Below are 18,799 nucleotides of genomic sequence, written 5' to 3'. Positions count from 1 at the left end.
CATATTTCAAGTTTTTTTATGGCATTTATCTGGCCCATCGTCCGTTCATTAATACGCGATCCAGCCTACAGAGGCAAAAAGGTTGCCAACCCCTGTTCTAGGTGATACTTAAGCTGAATTTAAGAATTAGAATCTAGGTGAATGGAAAGTAGGAGGTACAGGAGCTAGAAGACCCACAGAGTTTTACAAACAGCTTCTTCCCCACTGCCGTCAGATTTCTGAACAGTTCATGAACCTGTGTACAGTAGCGTAGTGGTTAGCACAACGCTTTACAGTACCACTGGCTTGGGTTCAATTCCCACCATTGTCTATAAGGAGTTCTCCCTGTGATCAACATGGGTTTGCTCCGGGAGCTCCAGTTTCCTCCCACAGTCCAAACAAATACTGGTTAGTTAGGTTAATTGGTCATTTTAAGTTGTCCTGTGATTAGGTTAGGGTTAAGTCGGGGGAATTGTTGGGTGGTTCAGCTATTCTGTGCCATATCGCAATAAACAAACAAACAAATAAATAAATAGCTAAGACCCATGTACACTCGCGTGTTATTCTTCTTTTGCATTTTTTTGTAACTTATCATATTTTTTATGTCTTGCACTGTACAAGAACTGTTAGGATGGGGATCAGCTTCTTCCTGCAGACTGTGAGGGGACAGAACTCCCTGGCACCACCCAGGTCTCATCAGGTACGAAGCGTCAGTAGCATTATAATGTAGACTTTTTAATGTGTGCCGTAAATGCACCTTATTACTTGTTAATTTACTAGTGGTAATGTTATTTTATGTGTTGTGTGTGAGTTATATGTACTGTTTTGTGCACCTTGGTCTGGAGAAATGCTATTTTGTTCAGTTGTATACATGTGTACGGTTGAATGACAGTAAACTAAACTTGAACTTGGGACGACACAGTAGTGTAGTTTCAATTTCCACAGCTGTTTATAAGGAGTTTGTACATCCTCCCTGTGACAGCGTGGGTTTCTTCCGGATGCTTCAGTTTCCTCTCACCCTCCAAAGACCTTACTGGTCGGTAGGATAATTGGCCATTTGAAGTCGTCCCATGATTAGGCTCGGATTAAATGAGGGGATTGCCAGGCAGTGTGGATCAAAAGACCAGAAGGGCTATTCCCTGTTGTATCTGAATCAATAAAAACTTGAGTTTAATTGTTGAATTATTATTGCTGGGAGGATTGGAATTCCTATATTTTGTGAACATCTATCTTCATATCACTTCTCATTCATTGAGACCAACTCAGAAATCTGAATTCCTGGAAAGAATTTCAGATTACGTTGAAGGGTTTTGGCCTGTAATGTCAACTGTTTATTCCACTCCATAGATGCTGCTTGACCTGCTGAGTTCCTCCAGTATTTTGAGTGTTTTCCTGAAAGAGATACGTCTTTAAAGACCAACAAAGTGACTCACCGGATCGGATATCTTAAGTGAAGAAAACTTTTGTGAAATCCAATCCCAGCTCTATTTAAAGATGAGAGGTGATTTTGTGAATTTGTGTTGCGTTTTCATGTCCTGGAGCCTAAAAAGCAATGATTCATTAAGGATTGAGTTAATTGCGAACTCTCTCAGTTGCAACATTACGCTACCGGTTGAGGAAAAGGATGTGTGAAAACTTACAGCTTGTTTTGTTGATCCAGTTTCTTGGAGTATTTACACTGTCTACAGGACACTCTGCAGCAACTCACTGAGGCTCCTCAGACAGCACCTTGCAGACCCACCACCTCAACCAGGTGGAAGGACAAGGGCAACAAAAGCAAGGGGAAGACCACCTGGAATTTACCCGCCAACCACACACCATCCTGACTTAGAAATATATCATCGTTCCTTCACACCATTGTTGAGAACAGAAGGCGTGGCCAGTGGTGGGATCTCATTAAAGATGGCAGAAGTGGTTAAGTGGTAAATTGGATTATTATATAACCATATAACAATTACAGCATGGAAACAGGCCATCTCGGCTCTTCTAATCCGTGCCGAACTCTAACCCTATCCTATTCCCACCGACCTGCACTCAGCCTATAACTCTCCATTCCTTTCCCGTCCATATATCTATCCAATTTAACTTTAAATGACAACATAGAACCTGCCTCAACCACTTCTGCTGGAAGCTCATTCCACACAGCTACCACTCTCTGAGTAAAGAAGTTCCCCTTAAGTTACCCCTAAACTTTTGTCCTCTAATTCTCAACCCATGTCCTCTTGTTTGAATCTTCCCCACTCTCAATGGAAAAAGTCTAACCACGTCAACTCTGTCAATCCCTCTCATAATTTTAAAACAGCTCTATCAAGTCTCCCCTCAACCTTCTACGCTCCAAAGAATAAAGACCTAACTTATTCAACCTTTCTCCGTAACTTAGGAGATGAAACCCAGGCAACATTTTAATAAACCTCCTCTGTACTCTGTCAATTTTATTGACATCCTTCCTATAATTTGGTGACCAGAACTGTACACAATACTCCAGATTTGGCCTTACCAATGCCTTATACAAATTCAACATTACATCCCAACTCCAATACTCTATGCTCTGATTAATAAAGGCCAGCAAACCAAAAGCTTTCTTCACCACCCTATCCACATGAGATTCCATCTTCAGGGAACTATGCACCATTATTCCTAGATCCCTCGGTTCTAAAGCATTCTTTAATGCCCTACCATTTACCATGTATGTCCTATTTTGATTAGTTCTACCAAAATGTAGCACCTCACATTTTTCAGCATTAAACTCCATCCGCCATCTTTCAGCCCACTCTTCTAACTGTCCTAAATCTTCTGCAAGTTTTGAAAATCTACCTCATCATCCACAACAATCCACAACATTATTGTCACCTGTACTAAGGTACAGTGGAAAATTTGCCTTGGATACCATTCATATAGATCCATTTATTACAACAACGCATTGAGGTAGTACAAGGGAAAACAATAGCAGGATGTAGAATAAAGTGTTACAGTTCCAGAGAAAGTGCAGTGCAGACAATAAGGTGCAAGGCCATAACAAGGTGGATTATGAGGTCATGAGTCCACTTAGGAACTTGTCGATACAGGAATCTCGAGTCTGGAGCTGCATGCTTTCAGCCATCTGTATCTTCTGTCTGATGAAAGAGAGGAGAAGAGGGAATGTCCGAGGTGGGTGGGGTCTTTGATTCTGCTGGCTACTTTACTGGGGCGGCAAGAAGTGTACACAGCGTCCATAGAAGGGAGGCTGGTTTTGTGATATGCTGAGCTGTGTCCACAACTCTCTGTGGTTTCCTGCAGTCACACAAAGGATGAGGTACTGGGTGCGAAGGCTGACAGGGAGAAAGTTCAGGAACATGGAACTTGGTTCTGTCCGGGGAGAGGCAGGGTGAGAGCAGAAGTGTGGCAAATGGAGGAGATAAGGGTGAGGGCATTGGCCACACACAGGGGAAGCCATGTTTTCTCATCAGATTCTTAATGCTCAATTGAGGGACAACCATCTGAAAAGTTAATACAAAACTTTTCAAAGTTCAAAGTAAATTTATTATCAAAATAAATACATGTCACCATATACAATCCTGAGATTCATTTTCTTGCAGGCATTCATGGTAGAACAAAGAAGTACAATAGAATCAATGAAGACTAACTGACAACCAATGTGCAAAGGAAGCCAAAACTGTGCAAATACAAAAAGAAATCAAATAATAATAATAAATAAAATAGTATGAATAATACTGAAAGCACGAGTTGTAGAGTTCATGAAAGTGAGTTTTCAGAACCGCTCAGTCTATCTTTTGTCATTTCCCTATTCTAATCATACCCAGAAAATCAATGAGGAATATTTGATTGATTAACTGAGGAGAAATATCGACACATAAGGAAGGAGCAAATGGGTGGACTCCCAGAGATTTGAAGTCCTTGGAAAGATGAGTTAGAGTTGAAGGTAAAATTTCCGATTCGGATTCAGACAATTTATTGATCACATGTACATACATTGAAACATACAGTGAAATGCATCTTTTGCATTAACAGCCAACACAACCTAAGTGTTGCCACAAACTGGCACCAACAGAGCTCACCCATAATGCTTGGCAGAACAACACAGAACACAACGAAACAGAACAACAGCAAAACAAAACTCTTACCTTTTACCCATGCGTGCACTTGCACACTCTGATGGTCTGCATGGGCCGAAGGGCCGGTATACATGCTCTTTGTCTCTAAATAAATATTTAAGTGCTGTGATGCTAATTCATCCCATATTGTAATATGTAAATACACTCAGTGGCCACTTTATTAGGTACACCTGTACCCCTGCTCGTTAATGAAAATATCCAAACAGCCAATCATGCAGCAGCAATTTAATACGTAAAAGCATGCAGATGTTGTCAAGAAGTTCAGTTGTTGTTCAGACCAACCATCAGAATGGAGCAGAAATGTGATCTGAGTGACTTTGACTGTGGAATGATTGTTGGTGCCAGATGGGGTGGTTTGAGTATCTCAGAAACTGCTGATCTCCAGGGATTTTCACACACAACAGTCTCTAGAGTTTACAGAGAATGGGGTGAGAAACAAAAACTTCCATTGAGCAGCAGTTCTGTGGGAAAATGTGCCTTGTTAATGAGAGAGGTCAGAGGAGAATGGCCAGACTGGTTCAAGCTGACAGGAAGGCGACAATAACTCAAATAACCACACATAACAACAGTGGTGTGCAGAAGAGCGTCTCTGAATGTAAAACACGTCAAACCTTGCAGTGGATGGGCTACAGCAGCAGAAGACAACACCGGCTTCCATTCCTGTATCTAATGAAGTGTTCACTAATTGTAAGTGCAAATGTAAAGCTTTGACTTATGTGGACCCAACAACATACAGACATGTCAAGATAAATGCTGTTCTGTGTAAAAATTAAAATAAGAGGAAAGTTTTATCAAAACAATTGAAGGAAATTTGCTAGTAACAGACACTTTATTTTCACAAAGTTCAATACAAAAGCCACGCTGAAATAAAACATACGCTCCTTAAACTAAATGAAACCTACTACATAAAACTTCAGCAATGTCAGGACAATTGACGTGACTTTCTCAATCAAAAGTAAATCTGCTACCTCCAGTTTAATTTCAATAAATTCTGCTTTGAATCATTAATATTGAGAATCCTTTTTCTGCAAATGCGTATTTTCGGTTATGGCATGTTAGTGGGTACCACCACACATGATTTGAATAAAACTTTCCAGCTACTGACGCTATTTCAGTCTCGAGAGGCAGTACATGTTCTGTCTTCACCCTCTAACCCACTCCTCCACCACTACTTTATCAATTCCTGTCAGAGTCACCTTGTGTACAGACACTCCTGTGCCTAGCATCACTTTATGGACATACAGTCAATCTATGTATAGAAGCTATCTTAAATATTTATGTTCATTGTGTTGTTTATCTTATTGTGATTTTTTTGTGCTGCATCAGATCTGGAGTAACAATTATTTCATTTTCCTTTACACGTGTGTACAGGAAATGGCACTAAACAATCTTGAATTATATAATCTTGGTCTTATTTGAACAGTTAATAGTGTAAATGTTTTGTCAACCCAAACTGGAAGAAAGTTAACAAAAATGACAAGGCAGGAACAAATTAATTTATGATCTGTTGATGGTTCTAATAATCCAGTCACGGAACTTTGCCACAGCTGTATATACCCCAGGGTATCTCCCGTCTCCACAATGCTTGCCCCATGATACTATCCCGTATATTCTGCCCTTACAGACCAAAGGACCACCAGAATCCCCCTGTTAAAGAAAAAATAGAATACCAGGAATGAGTTAATAGGCAGCACCCCAGACGGACATTTGAAAACAGCAAATGCACAACGACAGAACTTGCGGAGAGTAGGTGGCAAGAGCAGCCTCCCTTTTGCAGATCCCCCAAACTCAACTTGCTCCTGTGTCATCTTCCTGTGCTAAGTAAAGACAGTCCTCACATCGGCAGAGACTTGTGTCATAAAGGAGTTAATCCCATAGACGCTAGTTGGTCCACAAGAAAGCAGCATCCATGATCAAGGACCCACCCCCTAACCATCCAGGCCATGCAATCGGGAGGAGGTTCAGGAGCATCAGGTCCCACACTGGCAGGTACAGGAACAGTTACTACCCTACAGCTATCAGGCTCCTGAACCAGTGTGGATAACATCACTCACCCCAACTCTGAACTGATTCCACAACCTACAGACTCACTTTCAAGGACTCTACAGCTCTTGTTCTCAATATTTATTTCTTTCTCTCTTTATTTATTTATTTATGTATGTATGTTTGTATTTATTTGTCTGTTTTTTACTTGCACATTGGTTGTCAGTCTTTGAGTGTAGTTTTCCATTGATTCAATTGTATTTCTCTGTTCTGTTGTGAATGCCCGCAAGAAAACGAATCTCAGGGTAGCATATGGTGGCATATATATGGTTTGATAATAAGTTGACTCTGAACTTTGAAGCGCGTGGAGCATTGTGTTCATTTCTGGTTGCTTACTAATGGAAGGATGTGGGAGCTTTAGAGAGGGTGCAGAGGAGATTCACCAGGATACTGACTGGATTACAGAGTGTGTCTTATGAGGATAGGTTAATCGAGCTAGGGCTTTTCTCTTCACAGCAACAGAGGATCAGAGGCAACTTGTTCAAGGTGTATAAGACACTGAAAGACGCAGGTATACTGGACAGCCAATGTCTTTGACCCAAGGTAACAATGGCCAACACAGGAGGACATCATCTTAAGCTGAGTGAATGCAAATTTAGGGGAAATATCTGAGGTAAGCTTTTTTACACAGAGAGTGGTGGGTGTCTGAAATGCAATACCAGGGCTGGTGGTACAGGCTAATTTAACAGACACATTTTAAAAACTTTTAGAGGGTGCAGAGGAAATTGAATTGAATTGCCTTTATTTCTTACATCCTTCACAACCACGAGGAGTAAAAATATTTATGTTACATCTCCGTCTAAATGTGCAATGTGCAATCATAGTAATTTATGATAATTTATAATAAATAGAACAGTCAATGTAATATAGAGTACACTCTAATCAGCGTGAGTTCATCAGTCTGATGGCCTGGTGGAAGAAGCTGTCCCGGAGCCTGTTGGTCCTGGCTTTTATGCTACAGTACAGTTTCCCTAATGATAGCAGCTGGAATAGATTGTGGTTAGGGTGACTCAAGTCCCTAATGATCCTTCGGGCCCTTTTTTCACACCTGTCTTTGTAAATGTCCTGAATCATGGGAAGTTCACAACTACAGATGCACTGGGCTGTCCGCACCACTCTCTCCAGAATCCCGTGATTGAGGGAGATACAGTTTCCATACCAGGCAGTGATGCAGCCAGTCAGGATGCTCTCAATTGTGCTCCTGTACAAAGTTATTAGGAATTGGGGGCCCACACCAAACTTCCTCAACCGCCTGAGGTGAAAGTGGCGCCTGTGCCTTTTTCACCACACAGCCAGTATGTAAAGACCACAAGAGGTCCTCGGTGAAGTGGATATTGAGGGACTTAAAGCTGTTGACCTTCTCAACCCCAGATCCATTGATGTCAATAGGGGTTAGCCCGTCTCCATTCCTCCTGTAGTTCACAACCAGCTCCTTTGTTTTTGTGACATTGAGGGAGAGGTTGTCTTCTTGACTCCACTGTGTCAGAGAGATGACTTCTTCTCTGTAGGCCACCTCATTATTGTTTGAGATCAGGCCAATCAATGTAGTGTTGTCGGCAAATTTAATTAGCAGATTGGAGCTGTGGGTGGCGACACAGTCATGGGTATACAGAGAGTAAAGGAGGGGACTTAGTACACAGCCCTGAGGGTCTCCTGTATTGAAGGTCAGAGGGGTGGAGGTGAGGGAGCCTACTCTTACCACCTGCTGGCAATCTGACAGGAAGTCCAGGATCCAGCTGCACAAGGCAGGGTCAAGGCTGAGGTTTCTGAGCTTCCTGTTGAGCCTGGAGGGAATTATGGTGTTGAATGCTGAACTGTAGTCCAAGAACAGCATTCTCACATAAGTATCGTTCTTCTCCAGATGTGTAAGGACGCTATGTAGAGCAGTGGCTATTGCATCGTCTGTCAATCAGGTTGTGTCGGTAGGTGAATTGTAGGGGGTCCAGTTTGGGTGGTGGCAAGCTGCAGACATAGTCCTTGACCAGCCTCTCAAAGCATTTGCTTATTATTGAGGTGAGTGCGACAGGATGCCAGTCGTTCAGGCATGTTACCTTGGTCTTTTTTGGTACAGGGACAATGGTGGATGATTTGAAGCAGGAGAACACTCTACATTGGGAGAGGGGGAGATTAAAAATTGTCTAGGAATGACTAGGTTATAATCAGTATCATGCTTTTTCTTATATTCAGCTTTCAAAGTTAATATCCCTTAACTGTGATATCCACCTCTTCTTTGGATGTGTTCTTTGCCTGGATTGGAGAGCATGTTTTATGAGGTTAGGTTGAGTGAGTTAGGGCTTTTCTCTTTGGAGTGAAGGAGGATGAGAGGCGACTTGATGGAGGTGTACAAGATGACAAGAGGCATAGATCGAGTGGACAACCAGAGAATTGTCCCCGGGCAGAAACGGCTAAAACAAGAGCTATAACTTCAAGAGGAAAGTTTAAGGGAGATATCAGAAACACGAGAAAATCTGCAGATGCTGAAAATCCAAGCAATACTCATGAAATGCTGGAGAAACTCAGCAGGCCAGGCAGCATTAATGGAAAAGAGTCCTGATGAAGAGTCCTGGCCCGAAATATCGACTGTTTACTTAATTCTACAAGTGCTGCCTGGCCTGCTGAGTTCCTCCAGCATTTTGTGTGTGGTGTGGCAGGGGTATCAGAGGTGTTTTTTTCTCTGCATAGAGAGTGGTTGTAACATGGAATGCACCGCCGGGGTGAATGTCCAGCTTAAACCAGGGACATTTAAGAGACACACATCAAAGTTGCTAGTGAACGCAGCAGGCCAGGCAGCATCTCTAGGAAGAGGTGCAGTCGACGTTTCGGGCCGAGACCCTTCGTCAGGACTAACTGAAGGAAGAGATACAGTTAGTCCTGACGAAGGGTCTCGGCCTGAAACATAGACTGCACCTCTTCCTACAGATGTTGCCTGGCCTGCTGCGTTCACCAGCAACTTTGATGTGTGTTGCTTGAATTTCCAGCATCTGCAGAATTCCTGTTGTTTACATTTAAGAGACTCTTAGATAGCCATATGGATAATAGAAAAACTTAGGGCTCTGTGGGAGGGAAGGGTTACATTGATCTTTGAGTAGGTTAATGGGTCAGCATGGCATTGTAGTCTGAAGGCCTGTACTGTGCTGCAATGTTCTATGATCTATGTTCAATTAGTTGAATGAGGTAATAAATCAGCTATGATAGAATGGTGAAGCAGATGGGCCGAGTGGCCTAATTCTGCTCTTCTGTCTTATGGTCTGAGAACAATCTTCCCCGTAACAAGCTGTTCTTGCCTACTGCCTAAAACACTGAATCTTCACTAAACATTAAATGCCTATTTAAAATCAATTCATCCGTGGAAGATCAATAGAGTGTTGGGTGGTCCTGGGTACTGGGAATAGCAGATTATCTATGGTCTCGATGAGCAGTGTTGTGCAGGTTTGCAGGGCTCGTTGGCCTTCTCCTGCTTACAGTTCTTCTGTTCCTTGTCACATTTTTTATTAAGTAAGCAGAATTGTGTTAAATTGCTATGGTGCGTAGCAGTGAGTACAACACTATTACAGTGCCAGTGACCCAGGTTCAGTTCCCACCGCTGTCGGAAAGGAGTTCGTACATTCTCCCCATGACCACGTGGGTTTCCTCCAGGAGCTCTGGTTTCCTCCCACCTTCCAAAGACGTACAGGTTGCTGGTAGGTTAATTGTTCATATGGGTGGAATTGAGCAGTGTGGACTCATTGGGTTGGAAGAGGTTGTTACCCTGACGTATCTCTAAATCTGAATTGTCGTCTGGTACGGGGGGTGGGGGGCACTACACAGGAGCAGATAAAGCTGCAGAAAGTTGTGAACTCAGTCAGCTCCATCACGGGCACCAGCCTCCCCAGCATCAAGGACAAATTCAAAAGGTGATGCCTCAGGAAGGCTGCATCCATCACTAAGGACCCTCATCACCCAGGACGTGCCCTCTTCTCATTGCTACCGTCAAGGAGGAGGTACAGGAAACCTGAAGACACACACTCAACATTTCAGGAACAGCTTCCTCACCTCTGCCATCTGATTTCTGAATGGACATTGAACACATGAACACTACCTCACTATTTTTTCCATCTCTTTTTGTACTATTTAGCTAATTTAGTTTTTTATATGAACTTTTTATTGTAATTTATAGTTTTTTTTATGATTATATATTGCACTGTACTGTTGCTACTGAACAACAATTTCACAACATATTTAGTGATGTTAAACCTGATTCTGATTCTCAATCTAAAATATTTTTAAAGCAACTAAGAGCATTAGAGCCAATTCGATTAATTCAAAACCATGCTTACATTATACACACTCCCCCAGCTACAGTACATCTCTCTGTTCAGTTTCACTGTGTCAGTCCTAACCTGGTGTGGGTCCCCAGCTTTAGTGATGGGAAACGTAACCAGTTTGTTGACAGGCAAGCGACGGCAGATGCTGGGCTCCAGAACAAAACGTCATCTGCTGCAGGTTAATGCTGAGGTGAAGGTCTCTATAACCCCGTCCCTAGCCCGGCTGCGAAAGGGGAAGGATTGGGCATGGGACTAGCAACCCCATCACATAAAAACCCAGAGCTACAGAAACACCAAAGATCTCATGCCTGGGAGAGGAAGGATCTTCTACAACGTTAAAGACTGGCCCAGGACAGAGGACTCTGGCAAGCCACGGTCAGGCTTAAGAGAAGAAGGAAGGTCTTGTACCTGGCAGGAATCCTTGCCTCCTGTTTTGAATCCAGCGCAGATCATGTTGGCTGTGATGTTGCCATTGTATGAGTCAGTGTGGTTACAGCACGAATTAGACAGGATGGGTAGTCTAACTGCTCTCAGCATCCTGGGTATGAACTTCCCATTCGGATTGACGAATCCCCATCCTGATACTTGGCATAATGTGTCTGCCTGCAGTGTCGATCTTCGGCGGGGCAAGGGTACAGTACCCACAAAGTAGTTCAACCTGGCAGGTCGAGACAGCTGTTTATGAGACAGGACACAGTGTGGTCAGACAGTGACGTTGTTCTCAGCTGGTGTTAGTGATAGAAATGTATGTGGGCACACACACTTGGGTGAGAGAGCGTGTGTGTGTGTGTGTCTGTCTGTGTATATGTATGTGAGTGTGTATGTGTGTGTGTCTGTGTGTTTATATCTGTGTGTGTGTGTGTTAGTGATTATTCAACAACAAAACAATTTTGTAAGCTGAATTTAAGTAACAGCCTTTCAAAGTGTTTGACAAAAATACTACAAACAACGCTTGGCAGTGCACCATGTGAAGTTCGTTGAACAGACTTTTGGACAGGCACTGGACATGGACAGGTACACTACATGGATGTAGAGGTTTCAGGTATGGGTCGAACACGAGCACATGCATCAGGCTCGGATGGCAGTCGGTCAGCATGGGCAGGTTGGACCAATAGGCCTGTTTCTGTGTGGTGTGACTCTAGAAGTCTAGGATTCGATGGGTTACAGTCAATTACTACACAAATTGACAGGCGTGAGATGTGAGCATCGCAGACAAAATGTGTGTAATTAACTAAAAAGCTCTTCATAGACTGTCGCTGGAACTTCAGACCATGAGACCATGAGACACAGGAGCAGAATCAGCCCATTGGGTCTTCTCCAGCATTCCCTCATGGCTGATTTACTATCCCTCTCAACCCCATTCTCCTGTTTTCTCCCTGTAACCTTTGACGCCCTAAATAATCAAGGGCCTATCAGCCTCCATATTAAATATACTCAACAACCTGGCCTCCGCAATCAAGATTAGAAGAATGGGCAAAGAAGTGGCAGATCGAATTGTATGGTCATGCACTTTGGCAGAAGAAATAAAACCATAGACTATTTCTAAATAGAAAGAAAATTCAAAAATCTGAGGTGCGAAGGAACTTGGGGTCCTTGTGCAGAATTCCCTAAAGGTTAATTTGCAGGTTGAGCCTATGATGGGGAAAACAAATGTGATGTTAGCACTTATTTCAAGAGGACTAGAATATAAAAGCAAGGATGTAATGTTAAGGCCTTATAAGACACTGGTGAAGCCTCACTTGGAGTATTGTGAACAGTTTTAGCCCCCTTATCTGAGAAAGGATGGGCTGACATTGGAAAGAGTTCAAAGGACGTTTACAAAAATTATTCCAGGATTGAAAGGCTTATCATATGAGAAGTGTTTAAAGGCTCTGGGCCTGTACTCACTGGAATTCAGAAGAAGGGTCTCACTGAAACCTATCATATGTTGAAAGACCTCAATAATGGATGTGGCGAGGATGCTTCCTATGATTGGAGAGTCCAAGACCAGAGGACACAGCCTCAGTGTAGAGGGATGTCTATTTAGACAGATGATGAAGAATTTCTTTAGCCAAAGAGTGGTGAAGCCTGTGGAATTTGTTGCCATGGGTAGCTGTGTCATTGGTACATTCAAAGCAAATGTTGATAGCTTCTGATTGGTCAGGGCATGAAAGGTTACGGGGAGAAGGCAGGAGAGTGGTGCTGAGAGGGAAATGGATCAGCCATGATGAAATGGCGGAGCAGATCGATGGGCCAAATGGCTTAATTCTGCTCCTATATCTTGTTGTCTATTGGGTTGTTGAAGTATTGTCCATCTCTGAGTGAGACATCAAGAATACCAATCAGTCAAGCCAAAAATATCTTCAGTGTGTCTGTGGGTGGCAGAGTGGTGTAGCAGTCGACACAATGCTCAGCAATGCCAGCAATCCCAGCAATCCAAGTTCAATACCCACCTCTGTCTGTAAAGAGTTTGTACGTTTTCCTCATGGCTGTGTGCAATTCCTCCCACATTCCAAAGACCATTGAGTTAGCTTTACTAAGTTGTGGGAATGTTATGTTGCCGCCAGAAGCAGGATGACTCGTTTGGTCATTGACGCAATACGATGCATTTCACTGTGTGTTCTGATATTTCGTTGTACCAGACACCAAAGAATCTCAGCAAGATGTGTGGTTGAAGAAAAGAGAGGAGCTGGTTTCTGTCCTCTTCTATTAGATTCCCCCTTTTCCAGCCCTGTATCTCTTTCACCAATCAACTTCCCAGCTCTTTACTTTATCCTTCCCCCTCCCAGTTTCACCTGTCACCTTGTGTTTCTCCCTCCCCTCCCCCCTACCTTCTAACTCTGACTCCTTATAGTTTTTTTTTCTCCAGTCCTGCTGAAGGGTCTCAGCCCGAAACGTCAACTGGTCTCTTTTCCATAGATGCTGCCTAGCCTGCTGAGTTCCTCCAGCATTTTGTGTGAGGAGCTGGGTTAAGTCGAATTTGAGTCCTGAAGTCATAGACTACTACGACACACAATATGTCCTCTGGCCCATCTAGTCAATATCAAATTGCTACTCTGGCTAGTCCCATCGACCCACACCCGGACCATAGCCCTCCATACCCCTCCTATCCATATACCTATCCAAATTTCTCTTAAATGTTGCAATCAAACCCACACCCACCACTTGTGCCGGCAGCTTGTTCCACACTCTCACCACCCTCTGAGAGAAGAAGTCCCCCCTCAGCTTCCCCTTAAACTTTTCACCTTTCACCCTTAACCCATGGCCTCTAGTTCTAGACCCACCCAACCTCAGTGGCAAAAGCCTGCTTACTTTTACCTTATCTAAACCACTCTTAATTTTGTATACCTCTATCAAATCTCCCCTCATTCTCTTGCGCTCCAGGGAATACATCCCTAACCAATTCAGCCTTTCCCTAGAACTTAGGTCCTTAAGTCCCATCAACATCCTTGTAAATTTTCTCTGCACTCTTTAAATATTACTGAAATCTTTTCTGTAGGCTGGTGAACAGAATTGCACACAAAACTCCAAGTTAGACCTCATTCAACATAACATCCCAACTCCTGTACTCAATAGTCTGATTTATGAAGGCCAACACATCAAAAGCTTTCTTTATGACCCTATCTACCTGTGATACCACTATCAACAAATAATGGACCTGTATTACCAGATCCCTCTGTTCTACCACACTCCTCAGTGCCCTACCACTCTCTGTGTAAGACCTCCCCTGGTTTGTCCTCCCAAAGCACAAAACCTCACACTTGTCTGCATTAAATTCTATCCGCCATTTTTCAGCCCATTTTTTCCAGCTGGCCCAGATCCCACTGTAAGCTCTGATAGTCTTCCTCACTGTCTACTTTGCTTACATGGGCATGTAAGGGAAAATTGATGGCCTCAGTCCTTGATGTAAGGAAATATCTAGCAATATTTTACAGTGTTCTAACCATAATGCATACATATGCCGGGTATATTGGTCCTCTGGCACTCCCTTGCTTTTACAGCTATTGGATGCTTTCGCCCAACCAGCAACCGATGAGGCATTGCATTTAAATTAGACATTGAGCATCCTAGATGTGAACAAGTAGGAAGCAGCCTCTGAAGGCAGCGCTACCTGGCCAGGAAGTTTACCTACACCTTCAGGAGCAACGCAGGTGAGTGAAATTTTGTTTTATACCTTCAATTTGAAAGAATGTGCCACATTCAGAACATTTGAGTGTTTACTTGTGCGTCTGTCAGTGCAAATATTTCAAATCCAGTCCAGGATTTGCAGATTTTTAAACAATTATTTAAGTAATCTCACTGTCCTGATCATTATAAAGAGGCATGGATTTTCCAGCCAGCAGTGTCCAAGACAATACTGATTATAATTGTTAATGACAGGAGAAATAGACATTTAGTTCAGATCAGCAGTAAGGCTGATCAACACCTCCACCCACTAACCCACCCCTCCACACCCTCAACCACCACTGCTTTATCATCTCCTGTCAGTCACCTTATGTACAGACACTCCTGTGCCTAGCATCACTTTATGGACATCAATCAAATCCATTAGATAGAACCTAGCCTATGGATTTGTATTTATTATGTTTTTTATTATTGTGTTCTTTATCTTATTGTGTTCTTTTGTGCTGCATCAGATCCGGAGTAACAATTATTTTGTTCTCCTTTACATGTGTGAACAGGAAATGACATTAAACATTATTGAATCATGAATCTTGAATTAATATAAATCATAAATCAGTACACAGAGGAAAAAATAGACGATCCTGACTTTGGGCAGTTCTTGTGAACTTTTCCACAGAGATAACAACTCAAGTTAAGCACTCTTCAATTTTAAGCAGCAAGTGCAAAACGTGGGGGAAATACTGACTGAAAAGGCCAGTTCAGTGGAGAAAACATATTATGCAGCTCCAGGATTGATTACACTGTAAATAGGTCAGCAGAACCGGTTGCCTGTCTCTTCCTCCTTTGAAGGTATTGTGGAAGTTTTGCAAGCTGCCCCATTGTAAGGTTATGCTTACTTACAAAATCACTGCCTGTTGATTAAAATTCACTTATCCAGATGTCTGTAGAAGCTCTGGGTCCTTGTAATAGACCATCCTGAAGATAAGTGATCAGTGCACAACAGGAAAGAAAAATGATTTTACTATGTTTTTGTGACAGATACATCGCCAGGTGTTAGTAAGTGCTGAGCAACACTCACAAAACGCTGGAGGAACTCAGCAGGTCAGGCAGCGTCGATGGAAGTGAATAAATAGTCAATGTCTCAGCCTGAAACGTCAACTGTTTATTCATTTCCATAGATGCTGCCTGACCTGTTGAGTTCCTCCAGCACTTTGTGTGAATTGCTCTGGATTTCCAGCATCTGCAGAATCTCGTGTGTTTATGATTGTATGCCCTGGATTGTAACTATGTGTGCTGCATGTGACTTTATGTTCTGTCTTTTGCACAGAGGAACAATGTTTTGTTTAGCTGTATACATGTGTATGGTTGAATGAAAATAAACTTGAATTTGAACTTGATTATATATCATAAATTAGAACCTTTAAGATTGCTCTGCAGCTCATAAACATGAGGGTCATTCACCGTTTAACACTTCCTAAACTTGAACGCTTAGAAATTTCACACACACAAAGTGTACCTTAATCAACATGATGTCAGAATCTTTGCTCTCTGGGTCATACCGAGGATGCGGAATCATCTTAGATGGGCGAAATGTTTGTTCAGTCCCTTCATATCTGGTAATTGAGTGCTCCCCTGCAATTATCTGCACAGACTCAGTCCCTCTGTAATGAAACATGAACACACAGCCATGCATTAATGCCTCCTCTTCATTCCTATGGTTGGAAGGTGTTTAATACAGAGATCTACAAACCCAACTTTGCAGTGTGCGGCAGTCACAACCCATCGGCGATGAATCAAAGAGCCTCCACAATAATGAATTCCTCCCGGTCTTTTCAGAGACACCTGGTACCTGATGGAGTGAGGTAATACGGAATACCCACCAACAATTCGCGACTGCCCTAGAGTTGAAAGAAACTGCCAAGTTATACCATTTGATCATATCCTTACAAAACCAGTAGATATATTTGAACTAACTTATTACAACCTACAACTGCTTGAAGTTGCCTACTGATGTACTATCATACATCAAAATCTCTCCGTAGTAGTGGGTATATTGTAACAATTATTTCATTCTCCTTTACGCTTGTGTACGGGAAATGACATTGAACAATCCTGTATCCTGAATCTATATTGTTCATTATTCCAAACATAAAACAATTAATCGATTCCAGTCAGAAGCGTTTGCTCTTAGAAAAGAAAGCAGCGACTGATCTTCAAGTCAGCAGACCTTGGCTCCTTGACATGACATTAAAGTATTTTAAATTTCTACAAACATAAAGGATACCCATGCATTTCCCTCTCAATGAGAAGTGGTTTGCAAGAAAGAAACCATGATTCTTATTCCGATTTCACAAATCATGAAAAGTTCAAACTGAACAAGCGAACACTCACCATAAGTTGTAGGTGATTTTAGGAAGAGCAGGAGTATATAAAGGTTGGAGACATTCATTTTGTGTTCAGGGAAGAGCAGGGCTAAAACTACCTACCGCTGTGTAATAGTGAAGTCACTGACTCAGAGCTTTAGGCAAAAGACAGAATGTCAAGTGTTCTTTTATCCAGTTACTGAGTTCCCTCCAGCAGCTTTCCTGGTAACATTATATATTGTAATTAACTTTAAATGGGAATCATTGAAACCGAAATCACATACAAACAGCGTAGATCATATTCTGCTGCCTGTCTGTGTTAGAGCTGAAAGTGATCATGTTCAATTCCACATCAACACCGACTCGATTGGAATTAATTCCTTAAGATCCAAGATTGATGTTATCAAGGATTCCTCCCGTCCATCCAACAATCTCTTCACTCCCCCCCCGCCCCCAACATCAGGCAAGAGGTATCATAGCACGAGGCCGGGGAATTTTAGCATGGGAAACAGCTTCTTCCCCCAGGCTGTAAGACAACTGAACTCCCCGCCAACACCCAGGTCTCATCATGCAATAAGTGCCAGTAGCATTATACTGTTCATTTTTTAACTTGTGTCACAAATGCACCTTACATTAAATGTCAATCTTCTGGAACATATTTTATTTTTTGTTAGTTTATTTGTGGTAATCTTACTTTATGTGTCGCGTGTGAGTTATATTGGAAAGGTCAGGGTGTCAGGGCCAGAGGCAAGGAAGGGGCCGGTTCAGCTTGCTGCTCCGCGAGGTTTATGCTGAACTGAGGCTGCCGCCTGCAACTAACGGGCTCCTGCGCTGGCTGAGTGATGGCTGGCTCCGTAGCTGTGGGCTCACCTCTGTGAACTTCCGCTCCGAAAGTTCATTGCTTGCTTTTATTGTTTACATGACTTGCATTTTTCTGCACATTGCGTGTTTGACAATCTGCTTTTTTTTTCAATGGCTTCTAAAGGGTTTCTTTGTTTTGTGGTTCCCTGGAAGGAGACAAACCTCAAGGTTGTATATGGTATGCATGCTTTGATAACAGATTTGCTTTGAACTTAATATTTTGTTCATGTGCTGTCTTGTGCACTTTGGTCTGGAGGAACGTTGTTCCATTTGGTGGTACATGTGTACGGTGAGTAACAACAAGCTGAACTTAAACTTGAAGATTGTTTACTGGCATTCCTCAGTGGCAGTGTAAAGGAGAACAAAATGGTTGTTGCACTAGCATAACAAACCCAATGAAAACTCCACAACTCATGTTCTCAATATTATTTATTTATGTGTGTGTGTGTGTGTGTGTGTGTGTGTGTGTGTGTGTGTGTGTGTGTGTGTGTGTGTGTTTATTTATTTATTTATTGTTATAATTTTGTTTTACTTTTTGTATTTGCACAACTTATCATTCTTTGCACATTGGTTATTTGTTCGTCTTTGTTTGTGTGTAGATTTTCATTGATTCTATTGATTTTCCTGTATTTACTGTGTATGCCTGCAAGAAAATGAATCTCAGGGTTGCTTATAGTGACATATTTGTACTTTGATAATAAATTTGCTTTAAACATTTGAAAAAACATAATAAATATCAATCTAAAAGCAATCCTATAAAACACAATGTACAAGTAATTGTTATATACTTAGACTGATTGTACGACTTCCGGTCCACTGCAGTGCAGTCTCTGTACCATACAGTGATGCAGCTTGTTTAGTTTACGTTAATTGAATTTCATAGTTTAATTTAAACTTTTAAACTTTGCAAAATAGAGGAGTTTGCATGTGCACACAATCAGTGGCCACTTAATTAGGTACCCCTGTACTGTACACCAGCTTGTTAATGCAAATACCCAATCATGTAACAGCAACTCAATGCATTAAAGCATGC

General features: G+C 42.2%; 1 protein-coding gene and 1 pseudogene across 1 annotated transcript; one reads left to right on the top strand and one right to left on the bottom strand.

The window, feature by feature from the left end:
• The first annotated feature begins 1,509 nt into the window (after positions 1–1,509).
• LOC140188468 (trypsin-3-like) overlaps positions 1,510–18,799 on the top strand; it is a 45,232-nt pseudogene continuing 27,942 nt past the window's right edge.
• On the bottom strand, positions 5,589–16,991 carry LOC140188766 (trypsin). Its single transcript, XM_072245387.1, has 5 exons — positions 16,934–16,991; positions 16,293–16,440; positions 16,059–16,203; positions 10,847–11,113; positions 5,589–5,738 (listed from the first exon to the last, which is right to left on the bottom strand). Exons 1-5 carry the CDS (start codon positions 16,989–16,991, stop codon positions 5,589–5,591), a joined length of 768 nt encoding a protein of 255 aa, XP_072101488.1.

Source organism: Mobula birostris, chromosome 27, assembly GCF_030028105.1.
Source record: "Mobula birostris isolate sMobBir1 chromosome 27, sMobBir1.hap1, whole genome shotgun sequence".
Taxonomy (NCBI): Eukaryota; Metazoa; Chordata; class Chondrichthyes; order Myliobatiformes; family Myliobatidae; genus Mobula; species Mobula birostris.
The sequence above is the reverse complement of the archived record's forward strand: the minus strand, read 5'-3'. Positions and strand labels throughout refer to the sequence as shown.

What these genes read in the sequence shown, in the direction of transcription:
- LOC140188766 (XM_072245387.1), bottom strand. Translation starts at nt 16,991, where the DNA reads ATGAATGTCTCCAACCTTTATATACTCCTGCTCTTCCTAAAATCACCT. An exon ending in CTGACATCATGTTGATTAAG is followed by an intron (nt 11,114 to 16,058) that starts GTACACTTTGTG and finishes TCTCATAAACAG; the next exon opens with CTGTCTCGACCTGCCAGGTT. An exon ending in GAGGCAAGGATTCCTGCCAG is followed by an intron (nt 5,739 to 10,846) that starts GTACAAGACCTT and finishes TTTCTTTAACAG; the next exon opens with GGGGATTCTGGTGGTCCTTT.